General features: G+C 51.7%; 1 protein-coding gene across 1 annotated transcript; it reads left to right on the top strand.

The window, feature by feature from the left end:
- Nucleotides 1-15,571: 15,571 nt before the first annotated feature.
- On the top strand, nucleotides 15,572-16,270 carry LOC137308291 (mucin-1-like). Its single transcript, XM_067977102.1, has one exon. The coding sequence runs from the start codon at nucleotides 15,572-15,574 to the stop codon at nucleotides 16,268-16,270; it is 699 nt and encodes a 232-aa protein (XP_067833203.1).
- Nucleotides 16,271-26,653: the final 10,383 nt, after the last annotated feature.

Genomic DNA, 26,653 nt, shown 5'->3' with positions numbered 1-26,653 from the left:
TAAAGCTAAAGCACAAGGTGCATTCATTTGGACAACAGCAACAGTCTGAGGTGCGGGCCAGAACCAAGAGGCAGACAACATAGGGAGGGCGTTTCCCCCCTCTGCCCACCATTTTAAAACCTAACTTTTGCAAGTGACGCACTAAGGACTTGGTCTGTTTGTTTGTAGCTCCCTGATGAGCCGCAAGATGGCGAAACCGGTCGGAGTGTTCCAAGAAGGAACGATGGATGGTACTTAAGGCTGGAGGACGGGACACATTCAGTAGTAGCCAAGCAGGAACTCTGGATGGTGCCTAAAGCTAAAGCACAAGGTGCATTCATTTGGACAACAGCAACAGTCTGAGGTGCGGGCCAGAACCAAGAGGCAGACAACATAGGGAGGGCGTTTCCCCCCTCTGCCCACCATTTTAAAACCTAACTTTTGCAAGTGACGCACTAAGGACTTGGTCTGTTTGTTTGTAGCTCCCTGATGAGCCGCAAGATGGCGAAACCGGTCGGAGTGTTCCAAGAAGGAACGATGGATGGTACTTAAGGCTGGAGGACGGGACACATTCAGTAGTAGCCAAGCAGGAACTCTGGATGGTGCCTAAAGCTAAAGCACAAGGTGCATTCATTTGGACAACAGCAACAGTCTGAGGTGCGGGCCAGAACCAAGAGGCAGACAACATAGGGAGGGCGTTTCCCCCCTCTGCCCACCATTTTAAAACCTAACTTTTGCAAGTGACGCACTAAGGACTTGGTCTGTTTGTTTGTAGCTCCCTGATGAGCCGCAAGATGGCGAAACCGGTCGGAGTGTTCCAAGAAGGAACGATGGATGGTACTTAAGGCTGGAGGACGGGACACATTCAGTAGTAGCCAAGCAGGAACTCTGGATGGTGCCTAAAGCTAAAGCACAAGGTGCATTCATTTGGACAACAGCAACAGTCTGAGGTGCGGGCCAGAACCAAGAGGCAGACAACATAGGGAGGGCGTTTCCCCCCTCTGCCCACCATTTTAAAACCTAACTTTTGCAAGTGACGCACTAAGGACTTGGTCTGTTTGTTTGTAGCTCCCTGATGAGCCGCAAGATGGCGAAACCGGTCGGAGTGTTCCAAGAAGGAACGATGGATGGTACTTAAGGCTGGAGGACGGGACACATTCAGTAGTAGCCAAGCAGGAACTCTGGATGGTGCCTAAAGCTAAAGCACAAGGTGCATTCATTTGGACAACAGCAACAGTCTGAGGTGCGGGCCAGAACCAAGAGGCAGACAACATAGGGAGGGCGTTTCCCCCCTCTGCCCACCATTTTAAAACCTAACTTTTGCAAGTGACGCACTAAGGACTTGGTCTGTTTGTTTGTAGCTCCCTGATGAGCCGCAAGATGGCGAAACCGGTCGGAGTGTTCCAAGAAGGAACGATGGATGGTACTTAAGGCTGGAGGACGGGACACATTCAGTAGTAGCCAAGCAGGAACTCTGGATGGTGCCTAAAGCTAAAGCACAAGGTGCATTCATTTGGACAACAGCAACAGTCTGAGGTGCGGGCCAGAACCAAGAGGCAGACAACATAGGGAGGGCGTTTCCCCCCTCTGCCCACCATTTTAAAACCTAACTTTTGCAAGTGACGCACTAAGGACTTGGTCTGTTTGTTTGTAGCTCCCTGATGAGCCGCAAGATGGCGAAACCGGTCGGAGTGTTCCAAGAAGGAACGATGGATGGTACTTAAGGCTGGAGGACGGGACACATTCAGTAGTAGCCAAGCAGGAACTCTGGATGGTGCCTAAAGCTAAAGCACAAGGTGCATTCATTTGGACAACAGCAACAGTCTGAGGTGCGGGCCAGAACCAAGAGGCAGACAACATAGGGAGGGCGTTTCCCCCCTCTGCCCACCATTTTAAAACCTAACTTTTGCAAGTGACGCACTAAGGACTTGGTCTGTTTGTTTGTAGCTCCCTGATGAGCCGCAAGATGGCGAAACCGGTCGGAGTGTTCCAAGAAGGAACGATGGATGGTACTTAAGGCTGGAGGACGGGACACATTCAGTAGTAGCCAAGCAGGAACTCTGGATGGTGCCTAAAGCTAAAGCACAAGGTGCATTCATTTGGACAACAGCAACAGTCTGAGGTGCGGGCCAGAACCAAGAGGCAGACAACATAGGGAGGGCGTTTCCCCCCTCTGCCCACCATTTTAAAACCTAACTTTTGCAAGTGACGCACTAAGGACTTGGTCTGTTTGTTTGTAGCTCCCTGATGAGCCGCAAGATGGCGAAACCGGTCGGAGTGTTCCAAGAAGGAACGATGGATGGTACTTAAGGCTGGAGGACGGGACACATTCAGTAGTAGCCAAGCAGGAACTCTGGATGGTGCCTAAAGCTAAAGCACAAGGTGCATTCATTTGGACAACAGCAACAGTCTGAGGTGCGGGCCAGAACCAAGAGGCAGACAACATAGGGAGGGCGTTTCCCCCCTCTGCCCACCATTTTAAAACCTAACTTTTGCAAGTGACGCACTAAGGACTTGGTCTGTTTGTTTGTAGCTCCCTGATGAGCCGCAAGATGGCGAAACCGGTCGGAGTGTTCCAAGAAGGAACGATGGATGGTACTTAAGGCTGGAGGACGGGACACATTCAGTAGTAGCCAAGCAGGAACTCTGGATGGTGCCTAAAGCTAAAGCACAAGGTGCATTCATTTGGACAACAGCAACAGTCTGAGGTGCGGGCCAGAACCAAGAGGCAGACAACATAGGGAGGGCGTTTCCCCCCTCTGCCCACCATTTTAAAACCTAACCCTAACCCTAACCCTAACCCTAACCCTAACCCTAACCCTAACCCTAACCCTAATGCAGCGTAACCCTAACCCTAACCCTAACCCTAACCCTAACCCTAACCCTAACCCTAACCCTAACCCTAACCCTAACCCTAACCCTAACCCTAACCCTAACCCTAATGCACTAACCCTAACCCTAACCCTAACCCTAACCCTAACCCTAACCCTAACCCTAATGCCCTAACCCTAACCCTAATGCCCTAACCCTAACCCTAACCCTAACCCTAACCCTAACCCTAACCCTAACCCTAACCCTAACCCTAACCCTAATGCACTAACCCTAACCCTAACCCTAACCCTAACCCTAACCCTAACCCTAACCCTAACCCTAACCCTAACCCTAACCAAGAGGCAGACAACATAGGGAGGGCGTTTCCCCCCTCTGCCCACCATTTTAAAACCTAACTTTTGCAAGTGACGCACTAAGGACTTGGTCTGTTTGTTTATAGCTCCCTGATGAGCCGCAAGATGGCGAAACCGGTCGGAGTGTTCCAAGAAGGAACGATGGATGGTACTTAAGGCTGGAGGACGGGACACATTCAGTAGTAGCCAAGCAGGAACTCTGGATGGTGCCTAAAGCTAAAGCACAAGGTGCATTCATTTGGACAACAGCAACAGTCTGAGGTGCGGGCCAGAACCAAGAGGCAGACAACATAGGGAGGGCGTTTCCCCCCTCTGCCCACCATTTTAAAACCTAACCCTAACCCTAATGCCCTAACCCTAACCCTAACCCTAACCCTAACCCTAACCCTAACCCTAACCCTAACCCTAACCCTAACCAAGAGGCAGACAACATAGGGAGGGCGTTTCCCCCCTCTGCCCACCATTTTAAAACCTAACTTTTGCAAGTGACGCACTAAGGACTTGGTCTGTTTGTTTATAGCTCCCTGATGAGCCGCAAGATGGCGAAACCGGTCGGAGTGTTCCAAGAAGGAACGATGGATGGTACTTAAGGCTGGAGGACGGGACACATTCAGTAGTAGCCAAGCAGGAACTCTGGATGGTGCCTAAAGCTAAAGCACAAGGTGCATTCATTTGGACAACAGCAACAGTCTGAGGTGCGGGCCAGAACCAAGAGGCAGACAACATAGGGAGGGCGTTTCCCCCCTCTGCCCACCATTTTAAAACCTAACTTTTGCAAGTGACGCACTAAGGACTTGGTCTGTTTGTTTATAGCTCCCTGATGAGCCGCAAGATGGCGAAACCGGTCGGAGTGTTCCAAGAAGGAACGATGGATGGTACTTAAGGCTGGAGGACGGGACACATTCAGTAGTAGCCAAGCAGGAACTCTGGATGGTGCCTAAAGCTAAAGCACAAGGTGCATTCATTTGGACAACAGCAACAGTCTGAGGTGCGGGCCAGAACCAAGAGGCAGACAACATAGGGAGGGCGTTTCCCCCCTCTGCCCACCATTTTAAAACCTAACTTTTGCAAGTGACGCACTAAGGACTTGGTCTGTTTGTTTATAGCTCCCTGATGAGCCGCAAGATGGCGAAACCGGTCGGAGTGTTCCAAGAAGGAACGATGGATGGTACTTAAGGCTGGAGGACGGGACACATTCAGTAGTAGCCAAGCAGGAACTCTGGATGGTGCCTAAAGCTAAAGCACAAGGTGCATTCATTTGGACAACAGCAACAGTCTGAGGTGCGGGCCAGAACCAAGAGGCAGACAACATAGGGAGGGCGTTTCCCCCCTCTGCCCACCATTTTAAAACCTAACCCTAACCCTAACCCTAACCCTAACCCTAACCCTAACCCTAATGCCCTAACCCTAACCCTAACCCTAACCCTAACCCTAACCCTAACCCTAATGCCCTAACCCTAACCCTAACCCTAACCCTAACCCTAACCCTAACCCTAACCCTAACCCTAATGCCCTAACCCTAACCCTAACCCTAATGCCCTAACCCTAATGCCCTAACCCTAATGCCCTAACCCTAACCCTAACCCTAACCCTAACCCTAACCCTAATGCAGCAACCCTAACCCTAACCCTAACCCTAACCCTAACCCTAATGCAGCTCCCTGATGAGCCGTGAGATGGCGAAACCGGTCGGAGTGTTCCAAGAAGGAACGATGGATGGTACTTAAGGCTGGAGGACGAGACACATTCAGTAGTAGCCAAGCAGGAACTCTGGATGGTGCCTAAAGCTAAAGCACAAGGTGCATTCATTTGGACAACAGCAACAGTCTGAGGTGCGGGCCAGAACCAAGAGGCAGACAACATAGGGAGGGCGTTTCCCCCCTCTGCCCACCATTTTAAAACCTAACCCTAACCCTAACCCTAACCCTAACCCTAACCCTAACCCTAACCCTAATGCAGCGTAACCCTAACCCTAACCCTAACCCTAACCCTAACCCTAACCCTAACCCTAATGCAGCGTAACCCTAACCCTAACCCTAACCCTAACCCTAACCCTGACCCTGACCCTGACCCTGACCCTGACCCTGACCCTGACCCTGACCCTAACCCTAACCCTAATTCACTAACCCTAACCCTAACCCTAACCCTAACCCTAACCCTAACCCTAACCCTGATGCACCCAACCCTACCCCTAAAACATAACCCTAACCCCACCCCACCCCTAAACACCTAACCCTAACCCTGATGCACCCCAACCTAACCCCAATATAGCCCTGAACCTAACTGCGACCCTGACCCTCACCTAACCCCAACACTAACCCCAGTGCAGCAACCCTAACCCTAACCTGAACCCCCCAACCTCAATACAACATAACCCTAACACTACGTAAAATAAAGGGTAGAGTTCCAACACCAATAATAATAACTAAATACGACAGAGAGGCCATAAATTGGCAAAACCCAGGAACTGATTATAACCCCAGAGGGGGATCAAAGGATTACGGATCAAGAAATTACTAAGAAGCGATCGGCAAGAAAAAGAAGCCAGGTGGTAAGGTAAAGCGTGGGCCAACCAAAAGTGGCAGGTATAAGTGACAAGAAGCTCAAGGGTTGAGTGAGAATACGAACACAAGAGGGTGTAACTACCCTCCTGCCCACACCATACAACCTAACATTCAGGAGTGACACGCTTTACATTACCACAGACAAAAAAAGATATAAATGCCAAGAAAAGAAAACCCAGAGAATATATCTTGCAAATACCTTAAATCTAAACTTGATCAGTGAGGTAGATGGTTCAATAACTTTTTGTTCCCCTTTTGCCCCCCCACAAAAAAAGCAGCAAGCAACTTATAAAAATAGGGAGCACCAAGGAGTTTTTTTAAATTTTAAAATCTAAAATATTTAAAAGGTGCACTTAAAATAAAGCATGGCTGGAAATGTGGGTCTGACAGACATGGAACTCATCTTTCCAAACCCCCCCCCCCCCCCCCGACGAGGTTTGGGACAGCAATAAGGGCACAAAAGATTACATATTTTTAAAAAAAGTTGTAGTTCCCATAGACACGGTCTCTGGACATGGATGCGGGGACGGCCCCTTTAAGAGATGCCTGGTGCTGCGGGGACGGCCCCTTTAAGAGATGCCTGGTGCTGCGGGGAACGCGACAGCAGGGAGCTGCTGGATATCGACCTCGGTTTTTTTAAAAGAAACCCTTTCCCCGGGGATCTGGAGGAGTTGGGGACACGGGTGAGAATCCGATAACTTTATCTAGTCTTTAGATTTTGAGCGTTCACCGGGTGATTTTTATCTTTGAAATCGGGTTTTTTTCTCAGCGACTGAAAAGCGAGCGCCGCGTGAGGCATTCTGGGATATGGAGTTCTCTCGGGTCAAACACGAGGGCAAGACCCGTAAATAAAAGGGTTTACTTGGTCTCTCTGGGGCTGGGGGACCTTTCTTTCCCCCTCCTCTCCCCCCGGGGGGCGGGTGGCAGCGGTTACGGGAGTTTTTATGGGGAATCGGACCTTGGAAATCAAAATTTTGTTCCACGCGGCCGCTGAAAAGCGAGCGCCGCGTGAGGCATTCTGGGATATGGAGTTCTCTCGGGTCAAACACGAGGGCAACGCTCTTAAATAAAAGGGTTTACTCTGGTTTTTTGGGGCTGGGGGACCTTTCTTTCCCCCTCCTCTCCCCCCGGGGGGGTGGGTGGCGGCGGATTCGGGAGTTTTTTTGGGGAATCGGACCTTGGAAATCGGTTTTTTTCTGCGCGGCCGCTGAAAAGCGAGCGACGCGTGAGGCATTCTGGGAGATTGAGTTTCGTTTAACGAGCGACCGGGTTTAAAAAGGAGGAAATCGGTGGGAAGTTTAATTAATTGTTTAAAATACCCTCATAATTAAAAGGCATAGCCGGAGGTGGGGGTTTGGAGAAGTAGCTTCATGTTTTTATCTTAAAAAATGAGGTGAGGCGGACAGGTAATCAAGCCCCGGGGTCAGCAGACAGTCAGACTCCGTGGCGCCAGAATGACCTGGAGCATTAAAACAGATTCAAAGGTTAAAAAGCAATATTTTTAAAAACATTACCTCAAAAAAAATAACCCCAAACATCTAAGATAAACTAAAGGAACATTAAAACATTAGGTTAAAAAAATATAATTTAAAAATAACGAACACGTGGAGCGAAGGGGGCGGGGCCAGCCCTGCATGAGACAGGACTCATTACATACAGGACAGAAATTCTAACCAATCCCAGGTCAAGGCTAGCCTGCTTGTGGGCGGGAACAAAACTTCAGCCAACAGTAGCACACAGGGGAGGGGCCAGTCCAAGGCTCCGTACTTATAAACAACTGTAAACAAAGTTAAAATCCTTTCTCCCTGATGAAGCTTAAGGATAAGCGAAACGTCGGAGAAAAAAAGATTCCAGGCCGGAGAACTTACTGAACGAAAGAGTTTTTGGATAGTACTGTTGCAGGCAGAGAACCATCGAAGCCAGAGAGCCACCGGAGGGGAGGTGAGACCGGTGGAAAAAGAGCCTTTCCAGGCGGGACAGCCGGCTGAGCTGGGGAGTGTTTGGAGGACGCAGTCCCAGGCAGGAGACCATCTGAGCCAGGGAGCCACCGTGGGTACTGTTGCAGGCAGAGAACCATCGAAGCCAGAGAGCCACCGGAGGGGAGGTGAGACCGGTGGAAAAAGAGCCTTTCCAGGCGGGACAGCCGGCTGAGCTGGGGAGTGTTTGGAGGACGCAGTCCCAGGCAGGAGACCATCTGAGCCAGGGAGCCACCGTGGGGTGAGATTACAGTTACTAGCGGGGACCTCTATTACCAAATAGAAGCTAGTAACATCTTTTAAAACCTTTTGCACCTTTCTACACCCAGGGAATGGCTAACACTATGCGGAACACATGCAGGTTGTCTGACAACCGTACGCATATGAGGTCGGACCCTGGTACACATAGGTGTCTCCCCGTAGCCAGGGATGAATTTGCTACAACAGTGAGAATACTTTATAGAATTTTCCAGACAATCCACCATCTAATATTCTTAAAGGGCCAGAATCAGCCCCCTAAGGGCATCTTAAAACAAGCTGATAAACTAACCTGCTTTATAAAACCGGCAAAACCGTCACAGGAAACCCTAACCAAATTGGCTTTGAATTCAGAAAATTGGGCAGAACAGACCAGACAGATTCTAATTGAGCACTATACAACAAACCTGGAAGAATTAGAAAATGAATTTGCTCAGGCTGCAGTGACAGAGCGCCTGGAAGAAATGATGGCGAAAGCCACTAATTGGATTAAAAAGAGTCTTAGACATAAATTCAAAATTCAATCAATTGATGAGGCAAAGAGACATGTGGTGGGATTAGCATCACGGTTGACAGAGCAAGGGACCAGCACACAATTGGGGACAGAACAGCGGACCGGCACACGGACTAGGACGCCCCCACGCCATAGGCCAAATACCTGGGCAGCCTTGTTCCACCAGCCTGCGATCACAGCCCCCTCATGCCGCAGACGGACTGAAAACCCCCCCCTACCCCGTGGGCCAGCTGCCACGACTTTGTCACGCCACCGACGGACACCCCCACCCCGTGAGCCAACTGCCACAACCTCGTCAAGCCACCGACACACTCCCCCACCCTTTGAGCCAGCTGCCATGACTTCAGCACGCCACCGGCAGACCCCCCCACCCCTTGCACCAGTTGCCACGACTTCGTCACACCACCAACACACCCCCCCACCCTTGGAGCCAGCTGCCATGACTTCGTCATGCCACCGATGGACCCCCCCACCCCTTGCACCAGTTGCCACGACTTCGTCACACCACCAACACACACCCCCACCCTTTGAGCCAGCTGCCATGACTTCGTCACGCCACCGACAGACCCCCCCACCCCGTGGGCCAGCTACCCCGACTTCATCACACCACCAGCAGACCACTGAAACCCCCCCTTCCTTGCGGTCCAGGGCAGTGACCCCCCCTTCCCCGCCATCCAGGGCGGCGACTAGCCCTACCCCACCCCACAGGCCAAGGACCAGGATTTCCAATGTGGCCATCATTAGGGACCTGGACATCACACTTGGCTCTCAAGAGCCTGAGCCACGTAGACCCCAGCACTACATGGGGAACCAACATCAGACCGTATTAAACCAAATCACTAGGGATTCCTCAGACCCAAAACAAACAGAAGGGAGAACCCCTCCTACACCAGGGACAAATCCATGCACAACATTCCTGTACCCCAAAACCAGGGTCACGTACCAACCGCTCCCACAGAGACAAAAGAAAGACTGTACCAAACCAACCATCCCAAGAAATACAGCAGTTCTAGAGCCCGAGATCAGTGTCACAAAACAACCCCTTCCACAGAAACAAAGGAGCGACCAGACCGGACAGGTAAACCCAATAGACACAGAAATGAGGACAGGAACAATGAGAGCCCAGACAGACAACACAGTAGGAGAGGCAGAAATAGCTGAAGCCGAGGTAGGGAACACAATAGGGGAGGCAGGGGTAGCAGACATAGAAACAGAAAACACACCAACAGGGGCAGAACCTGACTCTGAAGGGGAAGATGCACAGAGAGTGACGAGGCACCCCAACACCAGCCGAAAAAACATTACCTGGAAATTGGAACCCAGAAAATCCATTTTAATAATAGGAGATTCCAACCTCTCCAAGATAAAAAGATGCCCAAATCCCACCACCCAAATTGATAGCTTTCCAGGAGCTAAATTCATTCATGTCACAGCAATTCTGGACAAATTGGAACCCTGTCCGGAGACCAAAAAGGTGGTGCTCTCAGTTGGCATTAATAATCGAACGCAGAGACCACTGACTGCAACCAAGCAACTGCAGTCATTACTTAAATTGGCTAAGAGCACATTCCCAAATGCTCAGATCTGGGTGCCGGAAATTAACTTCAGTAACTTACTTCCAGAAACGGAGAGGGATACAATCAGAGGAATTAACCAGCATATAAAAAAACAGAATTACATACCAGCAATTAATGCTAGATCCTTTAAAGTGGGGGCTGACCACATCCATTGGACAGATAGCACTGCCCATAACATAATAAACCAGTGGATGAAGTCTTTAAACTAAAAAGGACATTAACCCAAGAGAAGGGTAGATTACACCTGGGAAAAACTGTTATTAATATTTCCCAACTCTTTAACCCCACAGAGGTACAGGAGAGGGTTTTAAACAAGGGCCTTACATTTGTTCCAACCCCAAAACATTGTAAAGTACAAATTCAGGAAGATCTGAAAAGGTTTTACAGGAGAGTAAAACTGACCGATTACTTTAGCGATTCAGAAACAGACAAGCAACCTTTTACACCACCATCAGAATGGACCCCACCAAACAATAAAATAGAGCCAGAAATCCTAAACTTTATTAAACAGACTCAATCACAAATTGAAAAAATCCCTAAACAGACAGACAAGCAAAACCTCACTGGAAGAGAGAGACGGGCAATCATAGAACTTAGAAACAATCTAGATATAATCATAAAACCAGCAGATAAGGGCAGTAGTATAGTGATCATGGATAGGCAACAGTATCTACTTGAAGCTCACAGACAGCTTAATAATACAGCCCACTACACGAAATTAGCAGGACCAATTTACCAGGACACACGAAAAGAGATTGGAAACATTTTAACAGAACTAAAGAAATCTAAACACTTGAATCAGAAACAAGTGGAATACCTAAGGGGGGAACAACCACAACCCAGAAAATTCTACATACTACCCAAAATACACAAGCACCCTGACACATGGACTGTACCAGGAGAAATACCACCAGGAAGACCCATTGTGTCAGACTGTGGTAGTGAATCCTACAGGATAGCAGAATACATTGACTCATTCCTAAACCCCTTATCACAGAAGCACCCTAGCTACATTAAAGACACTTACCACTTCATAGAAATAGTGAACTCACTGACCGTACCCCCGAACGCAATACTCTTTACCATGGACATTGAAAGCCTATACACAAACATAGAAACAGACAGAGGCATACAGGCAGTGGAAAATATCCTTAGAAAGTTCCCCCAACCCCACAGACCAGATGCAGCCATAATCCAGCTATTACACCTAGGACTAACAAAAAATGACTTTGAATTCCAGGAGCAATTCTACCTACAGATTAAGGGCACGGCTATGGGCAAGAAATTTGCCCCGGCCTACGCAAACATATACATGGCAGACTGGGAAAACACAGTCTTTGAAAAGTGTTCCAAGCTCCCGATGTGTTATTACAGATACCTGGATGACATATGGGGAGTCTGGACTCACACAGAAACAGAATTGCAAGAATTTGTAGGTATTCTCAACAGTCACCACCAATCTATTAAACTTAAAGTTACAACACATAGAGAAAGTGTGGATTTCCTGGACACCACAGTATTTAAATTACAACAGGAGAATAACAGCCACAAGCTAGCAACAAAGGTATTCTTTAAAGAAACAGACACACACACACTCCTGCACATAAACAGCCACCATCCAAAACATACCTTTCGGGGGCTGGTGAAGTCACAACTGACACGTTTTCACCGCATATGCACAAACGGAGAGGACTTTAGGGAAGCCACCACAACCCTATTTACTGCACTGAGACAGAGAGGTTACACAAAAAGGTTCCTCAGGCACCTTAAGTCTGATTTCCTGAGGGGACTGAATAGCCCACGGCCAAACAGAGAAGTAGCAAGACTACCACTGATAACGACATACGATACAATGACCAAACTAATACACGGAGTGATTAAAACCCAATTTGGGAAACTAAAAGAGGATGTTGACACACTTAGTTGATACCACATAACGTCGGCATACAAAAGAACTCGGAACCTTCGCGACATGCTGGTTCGGAGTAGGATAAGAAAACAGACAACCCAGAACTGCACAAACCCAAAATGTGGGACGTGTAAATACCTAATAATCCGCAAAATGATACAAAATAGACACACAGGAAAAGCAGCCCTAATTAAACAAAGAATTACATGTGAACAGCACAATGCTGTTTATGCAATTCGATGCAAACAATGCCACATCTTGTATGTAGGAGAAACAGGGAATAGTCTAAGGATGAGGCTCACAGGGCACCTCAGTGCTATTAGAACAAAGGATGTATACAAACCTACCTCCCGACACTTCATGGAGCATGGTCTTGAATCCCTGGAATTTATGGGGTTGGAGACCAACATGAACTGGACAACCTCACAAAGGAAGAGGAGGGAAAAACACTGGATAACAACCCTACAAACTCAGTTACCAAAGGGCTTAAATCAGATCTAAAATGGGGGAAATCCAACATCAAAAAACAAAACTGCCCCGACCTTAATTACCACAAATCCCAACCCCAACTTGATAAACCTCCCAAACCGCAACCACACCACACCCTACCCTAATCACAATAAACAGAGCTAACCCCTACTGTTTAAGCTAACCAAAACCACTAAACCCCACACTGCCCACAACAAACAGACCAAAGCCCCAACCCTAACTACAAACAGACCACATCCATATCCCAAATCCTAACTCCAAATGCACCCCACTCTACCCCTAAAGCCTAACCGTAACTCTAATATAGCAAACCTAATCTCCCACCCCACCCCTAAAATCTAAGCCTAACACACCCCACCCTACTCCTAAACCCTGACCCTCACTTAACCCTACCCCTAATGCAACCCTAACCCATAACTCCAACCCCCCAGCCCTGAATCTAATCACAACTCTCCAAATGCACCCCACTCTACCCCTAAAGCCTAACCGTAACTCTAATACAGCAAACCTAATCTCCCACCCCACCCCTAAAATCTAAGCCTAACACACCCCACCCTACTCCTAAACCCTGACCCTCACTTAACCCTACCCCTAATGCAACCCTAACCCATAACTCCAACCCCCCAGCCCTGAATCTAATCACAACTCTGACCCTGGACCCTAACCCTGATGCACCCTACCCTACCCCTAAACACCTAACCCTAACCCTGATGCACCCAACCCTACCCCTAAAACATAACCCTAACCCCACCCCACCCCTAAACACCTAACCCTAACCCTGATGCACCCCAACCTAACCCCAATATAGCCCTGAACCTAACTGCGACCCTGACCCTCACCTAACCCCAACACTAACCCCAGTGCAGCAACCCTAACCCTAACCTGAACCCCCCAACCTCAATACAACATAACCCTAACACTACGTAAAATAAAGGGTAGAGTTCCAACACCAATAATAATAACTAAATACGACAGAGAGGCCATAAATTGGCAAAACCCAGGAACTGATTATAACCCCAGAGGGGGATCAAAGGATTACGGATCAAGAAATTACTAAGAAGCGATCGGCAAGAAAAAGAAGCCAGGTGGTAAGGTAAAGCGTGGGCCAACCAAAAGTGGCAGGTATAAGTGACAAGAAGCTCAAGCGTTGAGTGAGAATACGAACACAAGAGGGTGTAACTACCCTCCTGCCCACACCATACACCCTAACCCTAACCCTAACCCTAACCCTAACCCTAACCCTACCCTAACCCTAACCCTAACCCTAACCCTAACCCTAACCCTAACCCTAATGCAGGGTGTAACTACCCTCCTGCCCACACCATACAACCTAACCCTAACCCTAACCCTAACCCTAATGCAGCGTAACCCTAACCCTAACCCTAACCCTAACCCTAACCCTAATGCAGCAACCCTAACCCTAACCCTAACCCTAACCCTAACCCTAATGCAGCTCCCTGATGAGCCGTGAGATGGCGAAACCGGTCGGAGTGTTCCAAGAAGGAACGATGGATGGTACTTAAGGCTGGAGGACGGGACACATTCAGTAGTAGCCAAGCAGGAACTCTGGATGGTGCCTAAAGCTAAAGCACAAGGTGCATTCATTTGGACAACAGCAACAGTCTGAGGTGCGGGCCAGAACCAAGAGGCAGACAACATAGGGAGGGCGTTTCCCCCCTCTGCCCACCATTTTAAAACCTAACTTTTGCAAGTGACGCACTAAGGACTTGGTCTGTTTGTTTGTAGCTCCCTGATGAGCCGTGAGATGGCGAAACCGGTCGGAGTGTTCCAAGAAGGAACGATGGATGGTACTTAAGGCTGGAGGACGGGACACATTCAGTAGTAGCCAAGCAGGAACTCTGGATGGTGCCTAAAGCTAAAGCACAAGGTGCATTCATTTGGACAACAGCAACAGTCTGAGGTGCGGGCCAGAACCAAGAGGCAGACAACATAGGGAGGGCGTTTCCCCCCTCTGCCCACCATTTTAAAACCTAACCCTAATGCACTAACCCTAACCCTAACCCTAACCCTAATGCAGCGTGGGCCAACCAAAAGTGGCAGGTATAAGTGACAAGAAGCTCAAGCGTTGAGTGAGAATACGAACACAAGAGGGTGTAACTACCCTCCTGCCCACACCATACAACCTAACCCTAACCCTAACCCTAACCCTAACCCTAATGCAGCGTAACCCTAACCCTAACCCTAATAACCCTAATAACCCTAACCCTAACCCTAACCCTAATACGAACACAAGAGGGTGTAACTACCCTCCTGCCCACACCATACAACCTAACCCTAACCCTAACCCTATCCCCCCTCTGTCCACCATTTCAAAACCTAACCCTAACCCTAACCCTAACCCCACTCTGTCCACCATTTCAAAACCTAACCCTAACCCTAACCCTAACCCAAACCCTAATGCAGCCAGAACCAAGAGGCAGACAACATAGGGAGGGCGTTTCCCCCCTCTGTCCACCATTTTAAAACCTAACCCTAACCCTAACCCTAATGCAGCACCCTACCCTACCCCTAAACACCTAACCGTAACCCTGATGCACCCTACCCTACCCCTAAAACATAACCTTAATGCACCCAACCCTACCCCGAAAACTTAACCCTAACCCAACCCCACCCCTTAACACCTAACCCTAACCCTGATGCACCCCAACCTAACCCCAATATAGCCCTGAACCTAACTGCGACCCTGACCCTCACCTAACCCCAACACTAACCCCAGTGCAGCAACCCTAACCCTAACCTGAACCCCCCAAACTCAATACAACATAACCCTAACACTACTTAAAATAAAGGGTAGGGTTCCAACACCAATAATAATTTTCAAGCAAGCAACTAATAACTAAATACTACATAGAGACCATAAATTGGCAAAACCCAGGAACTAATTATAACCCCAGAGGGGGATCAAAGGATTACGGATCAAGAAATTACTAAGAAGAGATCGGCAAGAAAAAGAAGCCAGGTGGTAAGGTAAAGCGTGGGCCAACCAAAAGTGGCAGGTATAAGTGACAAGAAGCTCAAGGGTTGAGTGAGAATACGAACACAAGAGGGTGTAACTACCCTCCTGCCCACACCATACAACCTAACCCTAACCCTAACCCGAATGCATCGACCCCGCCCACCACGTCACATCGACTCCGCCCACCGCCTCACATCGACTCCGCCCACCGCCTCACATCGACCCCGCCCACTGCCTCACATCGACCACGCCCACTGCCTCACATCGACTCCGCCCACCGCCTCACATCGACCCCGCCCACCACGTCACATCGACCCCGCCCACTGCCTCACATCGACCCCGCCCACCGCCTCACATCGACCCCGCCCACTGCCTCACATCGACTCCGCCCACCACGTCACATCGACCCCGCCCACCGCCTCACATCGACTCCGCCCACCGCCTCACATCGACCCCGCCCACCGCGTCACATCGACCCCGCCCACCGCCTCACATCGACCCCGCCCACTGCCTCACATCGACTCCGCCCACCGCCTCACATCGACCCCGCCCACTGCCTCACATCGACTCCGCCCACTGCCTCACATCGACTCCGCCCACCGCCTCACATCGACCCCGCCCACCACGTCACATCGACCCCGCCCACCGCCTCACATCGACCCCGCCCACTGCCTCACATCGACCCCACCCACCGCCTCACATCGACCCCGCCCACTGCCTCACATCGACTCCGCCCAGCGCCTCACATCGACCCCGCCCACCGCCCACCACAACCCTAACCCTAACCCTAATGCAGCGGCGGTGGGCGGAGTCGATGTGAGGCGGTGGGCGGAGTCGATGTGAGGCGGTGGGCGGGGTCGATGTGAGGCGGTGGGCGGGGTCGATGTGAGGCGGTGGGCGGGTCGATGTGAGGCGGTGGGCGGGGTGAGGCGTTATTCCCCTGTGACACTGGGCTCTCACTCCCTGTTATTCCCCTGTGACACTGGGCTTTCAGTCCCTGATATTCCCCTGTAACACTGAGCTCTCAGTCCCCGTTATTCCCCTGTGACACTGGGCTCTCAGTCCCTGTTATTCCCCTGTGACACTGGGCTCTCAGTCCCTGTTATTCCCCTGTGACAATGGGCTCTCACTCCCTGTTATTCCCTTGTGATACCGGGCTCTCAGTCCCTGTTATTCCCCTGTGACACTGGGCTCTCACTCCCTGTTATTCCCCTGTGACACTGGGCTTTCAGTCCCTGATATTCCCCTGTAACACTGAGCTCTCAGTCCCCGTTATTCCCCTGTGACACTGAGCTCTCACTCCCTATTATTCCTCTGTGACACTGGGCTCTCAGTCCCTGTTATTCCCCTGTGACACTGGGCTCTCAGTCCCCGTTATTCCCCTGTGACACTGGGCTCTCACTCCCTGTTATTGCCCTGTGACACTGAGCTCTCACTCCCTGTTATTCCCCTGTGACACTGGGCTCTCAGTCCCTGTTATTCCCCTGTGACACTGGGCTCTCAGTCCCTGTTATTCCACTGTGACACTGGGCTCTCACTCCCTGTTATTCCCCTGTGACACTGGGCTCTCACGCCCTGTTATTGCCCTGTGACACTGGGCTCTCACTCCCTGTTATTCCCCTGTGACACTGGGCTCTCAGTCCCTGTTATTCCCCTGTGACACTGGGCACTCAGTCCCTGTTATTCCCCTGTGACACTGGGCATTCAGTCCCTGTTGTTCCCCTGTAACACTGGGCTCTCACTCCTTGTTATTCCCCTGTGACACTGGGCTCTCACTCCCTGTTATTCCCCTGTGACACTGGGCTCTCATTCCCTGTTATTCCCCTGTGACACTGGGCTCTCAGTCCCTGTTGTTCCCCTGTGACACTGGGCTCTCACTCCCTGTTATTGCCCTGTGACACTGGGCTCTCACTCCCTGTTATTCCCCTGTGACACTGGGCTCTCACTCCATGTTTTTCCCCTGTGACACTGGGTTCTCACTCCCTGTTATTGCCCTGTGACACTGGGCTCTCACTCCCTGTTATTCCCCTGTGACACTGGGCTCTCACTCCATGTTTTTCCCCTGTGACACTGGGTTCTCACTCCCTGTTATTGCCCTGTGACACTGGGCTGTCACTCCCTGTTATTGCCCTGTGACACTGGGCTCTCACTCCCTGTTATTCCCCTGTGATACTGGGCTCTCAGTCCCTGTTATTCCCCTGTGACACTGGGCTCTCACTCCCTGTTTTTCCCCTGTGACACTGGTCTCTCACTCCCTGTTGTTCCCCTGTGACACTGGGCTCTCACTCCCTGTTTTTCCCCTGTGACACTGGGCTCTCAGTCCCTGTTATTGCCCTGTGATACTGGGTTCTCACTCCCTGTTATTCCTCTGCGATACTGGGCTCTCACTCCCTGTTATTGCCCTGTGACACTGGGCTGTCACTCCCTGTTATTGCCCTGTGATACTGGGTTCTCACTCCCTGTTATTCCCCTGTGACACTGGGCTCTCACTCCCTGTTATTTCCCTGTGACACTGGGCTCTCAGTCCCTGTTGTTCCCCTGTGACACTGGGCTCTCACTCCCTGTTATTGCCCTGTGACACTGGGCTCTCTGTCCCTGTTGTTCCCCAGTGACACTGGGCTCTCACTCCCTGTTATTCCCCTGTGACACTGGGCTCTCAGTCCCTGTTGTTCCCCTTTGTCACTGGGCTCTCACTCCCTGTTATTGCCCTGTGTCACTGGGCACTCACTCCCTGTTATTGCCCTGTGTCACTGGGCACTCACTCCCTGTTATTCCCCTGTGACACTGGGCTCTCACTCCCTGTTATTGCCCTGTGACACTGGGCTCTCACTCCCTGTTATTGCCCTGTGTCACTGGGCACTCACTCCCTGTTATTCACCTGTGACACTGGGCTCTCACTCCCTGTTATTCCCCTGTGACACTGGTCTTTCAGTCCCTGATATTCCCCTGTAACACTGAGCTCTCAGTCCCCGTTATTCCCCTGTGACACTGAGCTCTCACTCCCTATTATTCCTCTGTGACACTGGGCTCTCACTCCCTGTTATTCCCCTGTGACACTGGGCTCTCAGTCCCCGTTATTCCCCTGTGACACTGGGCTCTCACTCCCTGTTATTGCCCTGTGACACTGAGCTCTCACTCCCTGTTATTCCCCTGTGACACTGGGCTCTCAGTCGCTGTTATTCCCCTATGACACTGGGCTCTCACTCCCTGTTATTCCCCTGTGACACTGGGCTCTCACGCCCTGTTATTGCCCTGTGACACTGGGCTCTCACTCCCTGTTATTCCCCTGTGACACTGGGCTCTCAGTCCCTGTTATTCCCCTGTGACACTGGGCTCTCACTCCCTGTTATTGCCCTGTGACACTGGGCTCTCACTCCCTTTTATTCCCCTGTGATACCGGGCTCTCAGTCCCTGTTATTCCTCTGTGACACTGGGCTCTCAGTCCCTGTTATTCCCCTGTGACACTGGGCTCTCAGTCCCTGTTATTCCCCTGTGACAATGGGCTCTCACTCCCTGTTATTCCCTTGTGATACCGGGCTCTCAGTCCCTGTTATTCCCCTGTGACACTGGGCTCTCACTCCCTGTTATTCCCCTGTGACACTGGTCTTTCAGTCCCTGATATTCCCCTGTAACACTGAGCTCTCAGTCCCCGTTATTCCCCTGTGACACTGAGCTCTCACTCCCTATTATTCCTCTGTGACATTGGGCTCTCACTCCCTGTTATTCCCCTGTGACACTGGGCTCTCAGTCGCTGTTATTCCCCAATGACACTGGGCTCTCAGTCCCTGTTATTCCCCTGTGACACTGGGCTCTCACTCCCTGTTATTGCCCTGTGACACTGAGCTCTCAGTCCCCGTTATTCCCCTGTGACACTGAGCTTTCACTCCCTCTTATTCCCCTGTGACACTGGGCTCTCACTTCCTGTTATTCCCCTGTGACTTTGGGCTCCCAATCGCTGTTATTCCTCTGTGACACTGGGCTCTCACTCCCTGTTATTCCTCTGTGACACTGGGCTCTCACTCCCTGTTATTCCCCTGTGACACTGAGCTCTCAGTCCCTGTTATTCCTCTGTGACACTGGACTCTCTCTCCCTGTTATTCCCCAGTGACACTGGGCTCTCACTCCCTGTTATTCCCCTGTGACACTGGGCTCTCACTCCCTGTTATTGCCCTGTGACACTGAGCTCTCACTCCCTGTTATTCCCCTGTGACACTGGGCTCTCAGTCCCTGTTATTCCCCTGTGACACTGGGCTCTCACTCCCTGTTATTCCCCTGTGACACTGGGCTCTCACGCCCTGTTATTGCCCTGTGACACTGGGCTCTCACTCCCTGTTATTCCGCTGTGACACTGGGCTCTCAGTCCCTGTTATTCCCCTGTGACACTGGGCTCTCAGTCCCTGTTATTCCCCTGTGACACTGGGCATTCAGTCCCTGTTGTTCCCCTGTAACACTGGGCTCTCACTCCTTGTTATTCCCCTGTGACACTGGGCTCTCACTCCCTGTTATTCCCCTGTGACACTGGTCTCTCATTCCCTGTTATTCCCCTGTGACACTGGGCTCTCAGTCCCTGTTGTTCCCCTGTGACACTGGGCTCTCACTCCCTGTTATTGCCCTGTGACACTGGGCTCTCACTCCCTGTTATTCCCCTGTGACACTGGGCTCTCACTCCATGTTTTTCCCCTGTGACACTGGGTTCTCACTCCCTGTTATTGCCCTGTGACACTGGGCTCTCACTCCCTGTTATTCCCCTGTGATACTGGGCTCTCAGTCCCTGTTATTCCCCTGTGACACTGGGCTCTCACTCCCTGTTTTTCCCCTGTGACACTGGTCTCAACTCCCTGTTGTTCCCCTGTGACACTGGGCTCTCACTCCCTGTTATTGCCCTGTGATACTGGGTTCTCACTCCCTGTTATTCCTCTGCGATACCTGGCTCTCACTCCCTTTTATTGCCCTGTGACACTGGGCTGTCACTCCCTGTTATTGCCCTGTGACACTGGGCTCTCACTCCCTGTTATTCCCCTGTGATACTGGGCTCTCAATGCCTGTTATTCCCCTGTGACACTGGGCTCTCACTCCCTGTTTTTCCCCTGTGACACTGGTCTCTCACTCCCTGTTGTTCCCCTGTGACACTGGGCTCTCACTCCCTGTTTTTCCCCTGTGACACTGGGCTCTCAGACCCTGTTATTCCCCTGTGATACTGGGTTCTCACTCCCTGTTATTCCTCTGCGATACTGGGCTCTCACTCCCTGTTATTGCCCTGTGACACTGGGCTGTCACTCCCTGTTATTGCCCGTGACACTGGGTTCTCACTCCCTGTTATTCCCCTGTGACACTGGGCTCTCACTCCCTGTTATTTCCCTGTGACACTGGGCTCTCAGTCCCTGTTGTTCCCCTGTGACACTGGGCTCTCACTCCCTGTTATTGCCCTGTGACACTGGGCTCTCACTCCCTGTTATTCCCCTGTGACACTGGGCTCTCTGTCCCTGTTGTTCCCCAGTGACACTGGGCTCTCACTCCCTGTTATTCCCCTGTGACACTGGGTTCTCAGTCCCTGTTGTTCCCCTGTGTCACTGGGCTCTCACTCCCTGTTATTGCCCTGTGTCACTGGGCACTCACTCCCTGTTATTGTCCTGTGTCACTGGGCACTCACTCCCTGTTATTCCCCTGTGACACTGGGCTCTCACTCCCTGTTATTCCCCTGTGACACTGGGCTCTCACTCCCTGTTATTGCCCTGTGACACTGGGCTCTCACTCCCTGTTATTGCCCTGTGTCACTGGGCACTCACTCCCTGTTATTCACCTGTGACACTGGGCTCTCACTCCCTGTTATTCCCTGTGACACTGGGCTCTCACTCCCTGTTATTGCCCTGTGACACTGGGCTCTCACTCCCTGTTATTGCCCTGTGACACTGGGCTCTCACTCCCTGTTATTTCCCTGTGACACTGGGCTCTCACTCCCTGTTATTCCCTGTGACACTGGGCTCTCAATCCCTGTTATTGCCCTGTGACACTGGGCTCTCACTCCCTGTTATTCCCCTGTGACACTGGGCTCTCACTCCCTGTTATTGCCCTGTGTCACTGGGCTCTCACTCCCTGTTATTCCCTGTGACACTGGGCTCTCACTCCCTGTTATTGCCCTGTGACACTGGGCTCTCACTCCCTGTTATTCCCCTGTGACACTGGGCTGTCACTCCCTGTTATTCCCCTGTGACACTGGGCTCTCAGTCCCTGTTGTTCCCCTGTGACACTGGGCTCTCACTCCCTGTTATTGCCCTGTGTCACTGGGCTCTCACTCCCTGTTATTCCCTGTGACACTGGGCTCTCACTCCCTGTTATTCCCCTGTGACACTGGGCTCTCAGTCCCTGTTGTTCCCCTGTGACACTGAGCTCTCACTCCCTGTTATTGCCCTGTGTCACTGGGCTCTCACTCCCTGTTATTCCCTGTGACACTGGGTTCTCACTCCCTGTTATTCCCCTGTGTCACTGGGCACTCACTCCCTGTTATTCCCTGTGACACTGGGCTCTCACTCCCTGTTATTCCCTGTGACACTGGGCTCTCACTCCCTGTTATTCCCCTGTGTCACTGGGCTCTCACTCCCTGTTATTCCCCTGTGTCACTGGGCTCTCACTCCCTGTTATTCCCCTGTGACACTGAGCTCTCAGTCCCTGTTGTTCCCCTGTGACACTGAGCTCTCACTCCCTGTTATTGCCCTGTGTCACTGGGCTCTCACTCCCTGTTGTTCCCTGTGACACTGGGCTCTCACTTCCTGTTATTCCCCTGTGACACTGGGCTCTCAGTCCCTGTTATTCCCCTGTGACACTGGGCTCTCAGTCCCTGTTATTCCCCTGTGACACTGGGCTCTCACTCCCTGTTTTTCCCCTGTGACACTGGTCTCTCACTCCCTGTTGTTCCCTGTGACACTGGGCTCTCAGTCCCTGTTGTTCCCCTGTGACACTGGGCTCTCACTCCCTGTTATTCCCCTGTGACACTGGGCTCTCAGTCCGTGTTATTGTCCTGCGATACTGGGTTCTCACTCCCTGTTATTCCTCTGCGATACTGGGCTCTCACTCCCTGTTGTTGCCCTGTGACACTGGGCTGTCACTCCCTGTTATTGCCCTGTGACACTGGGCTCTCAGTCCCTGTTATTCCCCTGTGACACTGGGCTCTCACTCCCTGTTATTGCCCTGTGACACTTGGCTCTCAATCCCTGTTATTCCCCTGTGACACTGGGCTCTCAGTCCCTGTTGTTCCCCTGTGACACTGGGCTCTCACTCCCTGTTATTGCCCTGTGACAATGGGCTCTCACTCCCTGTTATTCCCTTGTGATACCGGGCTCTCAGTCCCTGTTATTCCCCTGTGACACTGGGCTCTCACTCCCTGTTATTCCCTTGTGATACCGGGCTCGCAGTCCCTGTTATTCCCCCGTGACTCTGGGCTCTCACTCCCTGTTATTCCCCTGTGACACTGTGCTCTCACTCCCTGTAATTCCCCTGTGACACTGGGCACTCACTCCCTGTTATTCCCCTGCGATACTGGGCTCTAACTCCCTGTTATTCCCCTGTGACACTGGGCTCTTACTCCCTGTTATTCCCCTGTGACACTGGGCTTTCAGTCCCTGATATTCCCCTGCAACACTGAGCTCTCAGTCCCCGTTATTCCCCTTTGACACTGAGCTCTCACTCCCTATTATTCCTCTGTGACATTGGGCTCTCGCTCCCTGTTATTCCCTGTGACACTGGGCTCTCAGTCGCTGTTATTCCCCTATGACACTGGGCTCTCAGTCCCTGTTATTCCCCTGTGATACTGGGCTCTCACTCCCTGTTATTGCCCTGTGACTCTGAGCTCTCAGTCCCCGTTATTCCCCTGTGACACTGAGCTTTCACTCCCTCTTATTCCCCTGTGACACTGGGCTCTCACTTCCTGTTATTCCCCTGTGACACTGGGCTCCCAATCGCTGTTATTCCTCTGTGACACTGGGCTCTCACTCCCTGTTATTCCCCTGTGACACTGAGCTCTCAGTCCCTGTTATTCCTCTGTGACACTGGACTCTCTCTCCCTGTTATTCCCCAGTGACACTGGGCTCTCACTCCCTGTTATTCCCCTGTGACACTGGGCTCTCACTCCCTGTTATTCCCCCGTGACACTGGGCATTCAGTCCCTGTTATTCCCCTGTAACACTGGGCTCTCACTCCCTGTTATTCCCCTGTGACACTGGGCTCTCACTCCCTGTTATTGCCCTGTGACACTGGGCTCTCACTCCCTGTTATTCCCCTGTGACACTGGGCTCTCACTCCCTGTTTTTCCCCTGTGACACTGGGTTCTCACTCCCTGTTATTGCCCTGTGATACTGGGCTCTCAGTCCCTGTTATTCCCCTGTGACACTGGGCTCTCACTCCCTGTTTTTCCCCTGTGACACTGGTCTCTCACTCCCTGTTGTTCCCTGTGATACTGGGCTCTCAGTCCCTGTTGTCCCCCTGTGACACTGGGCTCTCACTCCCTGTTATTCCCCTGTGACACTGGGCTCTCACTCCCTGTTTATCCCCTGTGACACTGAGCTCTCAGTCCCTGTTATTGCCCTGTGATACTGGGTTCTCACTCCCTGTTATTCCTCTGCGATACTGGGCTCTCACTCCCTGTTATTGCCCTGTGACACTGGGCTGTCACTCCCTGTTCTTGCCCTGTGACACTGGGTTCTCACTCCCTGTTATTCCCCTGTGACACTGGGCTCTCACTCCCTGTTATTGCCCTGTGACACTGGGCTCTCAGTCCCTGTTGTTCCCCTGTGACACTGGGCTCTCACTCGCTGTTATTGCCCTGTGACACTGGGCTCTCACTCCCTGTTATTCCCCTGTGACACTGGGCTCTCAGTCCCTGTTGTTCCCCAGTGACACTGGGCTCTCACTCCCTGTTATTCCCCTGTGACACTGGGCTCTCAGTCCCTGTTGTTCCCCTGTGTCACTGGGCTCTCACTCCCTGTTATTGCCCTGTGTCACTGGGCACTCACTCCCTGTTATTGCCCTGTGTCACTGGGCACTCACTCCCTGTTATTCCCCTGTGACACTGTGCTCTCACTCCGTTATTCCCCTGTGACACTGGGCTCTCACTCCCTGTTATTCCCTGTGACACTGGGCTCTCACTCCCTGTTATTGCCCTGTGACACTGGGCTCTCACTCCCTGTTATTGCCCTGTGACACTGGGCTCTCACTCCCTGTTATTGCCCTGTGACACTGGGCTCTCACTCCCTGTTATTGCCCTGTGACACTGGGCTCTCACTCCCTGTTATTCCCTGTGACACTGGGCTCTCACTCCCTGTTATTGCCCTGTGACACTGGGCTCTCACTCCCTGTTATTGCCCTGTGACACTGGGCTCTCACTCCCTGTTATTGCCCTGTGTCACTGGGCTCTCACTCCCTGTTATTCCCTGTGACACTGGGCTCTCACTCCCTGTTATTGCCCTGTGACACTGGGCTCTCACTCCCTGTTATTCCCCTGTGACACTGGGCTCTCACTCCCTGTTATTCCCCTGTGACACTGGGCTCTCATTCCCTGTTGTTCCCCTGTGACACTGAGCTCTCACTCCCTGTTATTGCCCTGTGTCACTGGGCTCTCACTCCCTGTTATTCCCTGTGACACTGGGCTCTCACTCCCTGTTATTCCCCTGTGACACTGGGCTCTCAGTCCCTGTTGTTCCCCTGTGACACTGAGCTCTCACTCCCTGTTATTGCCCTGTGTCACTGGGCTCTCACTCCCTGTTATTCCCTGTGACACTGGGCTCTCACTCCCTGTTATTCCCCTGTGTCACTGGGCACTCACTCCCTGTTATTCCCTGTGACACTGGGCTCTCACTCCCTGTTATTCCCTGTGACACTGGGCTCTCACTCCCTGTTATTCCCCTGTGTCACTGGGCTCTCACTCCCTGTTATTCCCCTGTGTCACTGGGCTCTCACTCCCTGTTATTCCCCTGTGACACTGGGCTCTCAGTCCCTGTTGTTCCCCTGTGACACTGAGCTCTCACTCCCTGTTATTGCCCTGTGTCACTGGGCTCTCACTCCATGTTATTCCCTGTGACACTGGGCTCTCACTCCCTGTTATTCCCCTGTGACACTGGGCTCTCACTCCCTGTTATTCCCCTGTGACACTGGGCTCTCAGTCCCTGTTATTGCCCTGTGACACTGGGCTCTCACTCCCTGTTATTGCCCTGTGACACTGGGCTCTCACTCCCTGTTATTCCCTGTGACACTGGGCTCTCACTCCCTGTTATTCCCTGTGACACTGGCTCTCACTCCCTGTTATTGCCCTGTGACACTGGGCTCTCACTCCCTGTTATTGCCCTGTGACACTGGGCTCTCACTCCCTGTTATTCCCTGTGACACTGTGCTCTCACTCCCTGTTATTCCCTGTGACACTGGGCTCTCACTCCCTGTTATTCCCCCGTGACACTGGGCATTCAGTCCCTGTTATTCCCCTGTAACACTGGGCTCTCACTCCCTGTTATTCCCCTGTGACACTGGGCTCTCACTCCCTGTTATTGCCCTGTGACACTGGGCTCTCACTCCCTTGTTATTCCCCTGTGACACTGGCTCTCACTCCCTGTTTTTCCCCTGTGACACTGGGTTCTCACTCCCTGTTAATGCCCTGTGATACTGGGCTCTCAGTCCCTGTTATTCCCCTGTGACACTGGGCTCTCACTCCCTGTTTTTCCCCTGTGACACTGGTCTCTCACTCCCTGTTGTTCCCTGTGATACTGGGCTCTCAGTCCCTGTTGTCCCCCTGTGACACTGGGCTCTCACTCCCTGTTATTCCCCTGTGACACTGGCTCTCACTCCCTGTTTATCCCCTGTGACACTGAGCTCTCAGTCCCTGTTATTGCCCTGTGATACTGGGTTCTCACTCCCTGTTATTCCTCTGCGATACTGGGCTCTCACTCCCTGTTATTGCCCTGTGACACTGGGCTGTCACTCCCTGTTATTGCCCTGTGACACTGGGTTCTCACTCCCTGTTATTCCCCTGTGACACTGGGCTCTCACTCCCTGTTATTGCCCTGTGACACTGGGCTCTCAGTCCCTGTTGTTCCCTGTGACACTGGGCTCTCACTCGCTGTTATTGCCCTGTGACACTGGGCTCTCACTCCCTGTTATTCCCCTGTGACACTGGGCTCTCAGTCCCTGTTGTTCCCCAGTGACACTGGGCTCTCACTCCCTGTTATTCCCCTGTGACACTGGGCA

The sequence above is a fragment of the Heptranchias perlo genome, unplaced genomic scaffold (assembly GCF_035084215.1).
Source record: "Heptranchias perlo isolate sHepPer1 unplaced genomic scaffold, sHepPer1.hap1 HAP1_SCAFFOLD_1270, whole genome shotgun sequence".
Taxonomy (NCBI): Eukaryota; Metazoa; Chordata; class Chondrichthyes; order Hexanchiformes; family Hexanchidae; genus Heptranchias; species Heptranchias perlo.
Note: the sequence above shows the minus strand (reverse complement) of the source record. Positions and strands in the feature narration are given on the sequence as shown.

Excerpts from the sequence above, each read along its gene's own strand:
- LOC137308291 (XM_067977102.1), top strand. The coding sequence starts at position 15,572 with ATGCATCGACCCCGCCCACCACGTCACATCGACTCCGCCCACCGCCTC.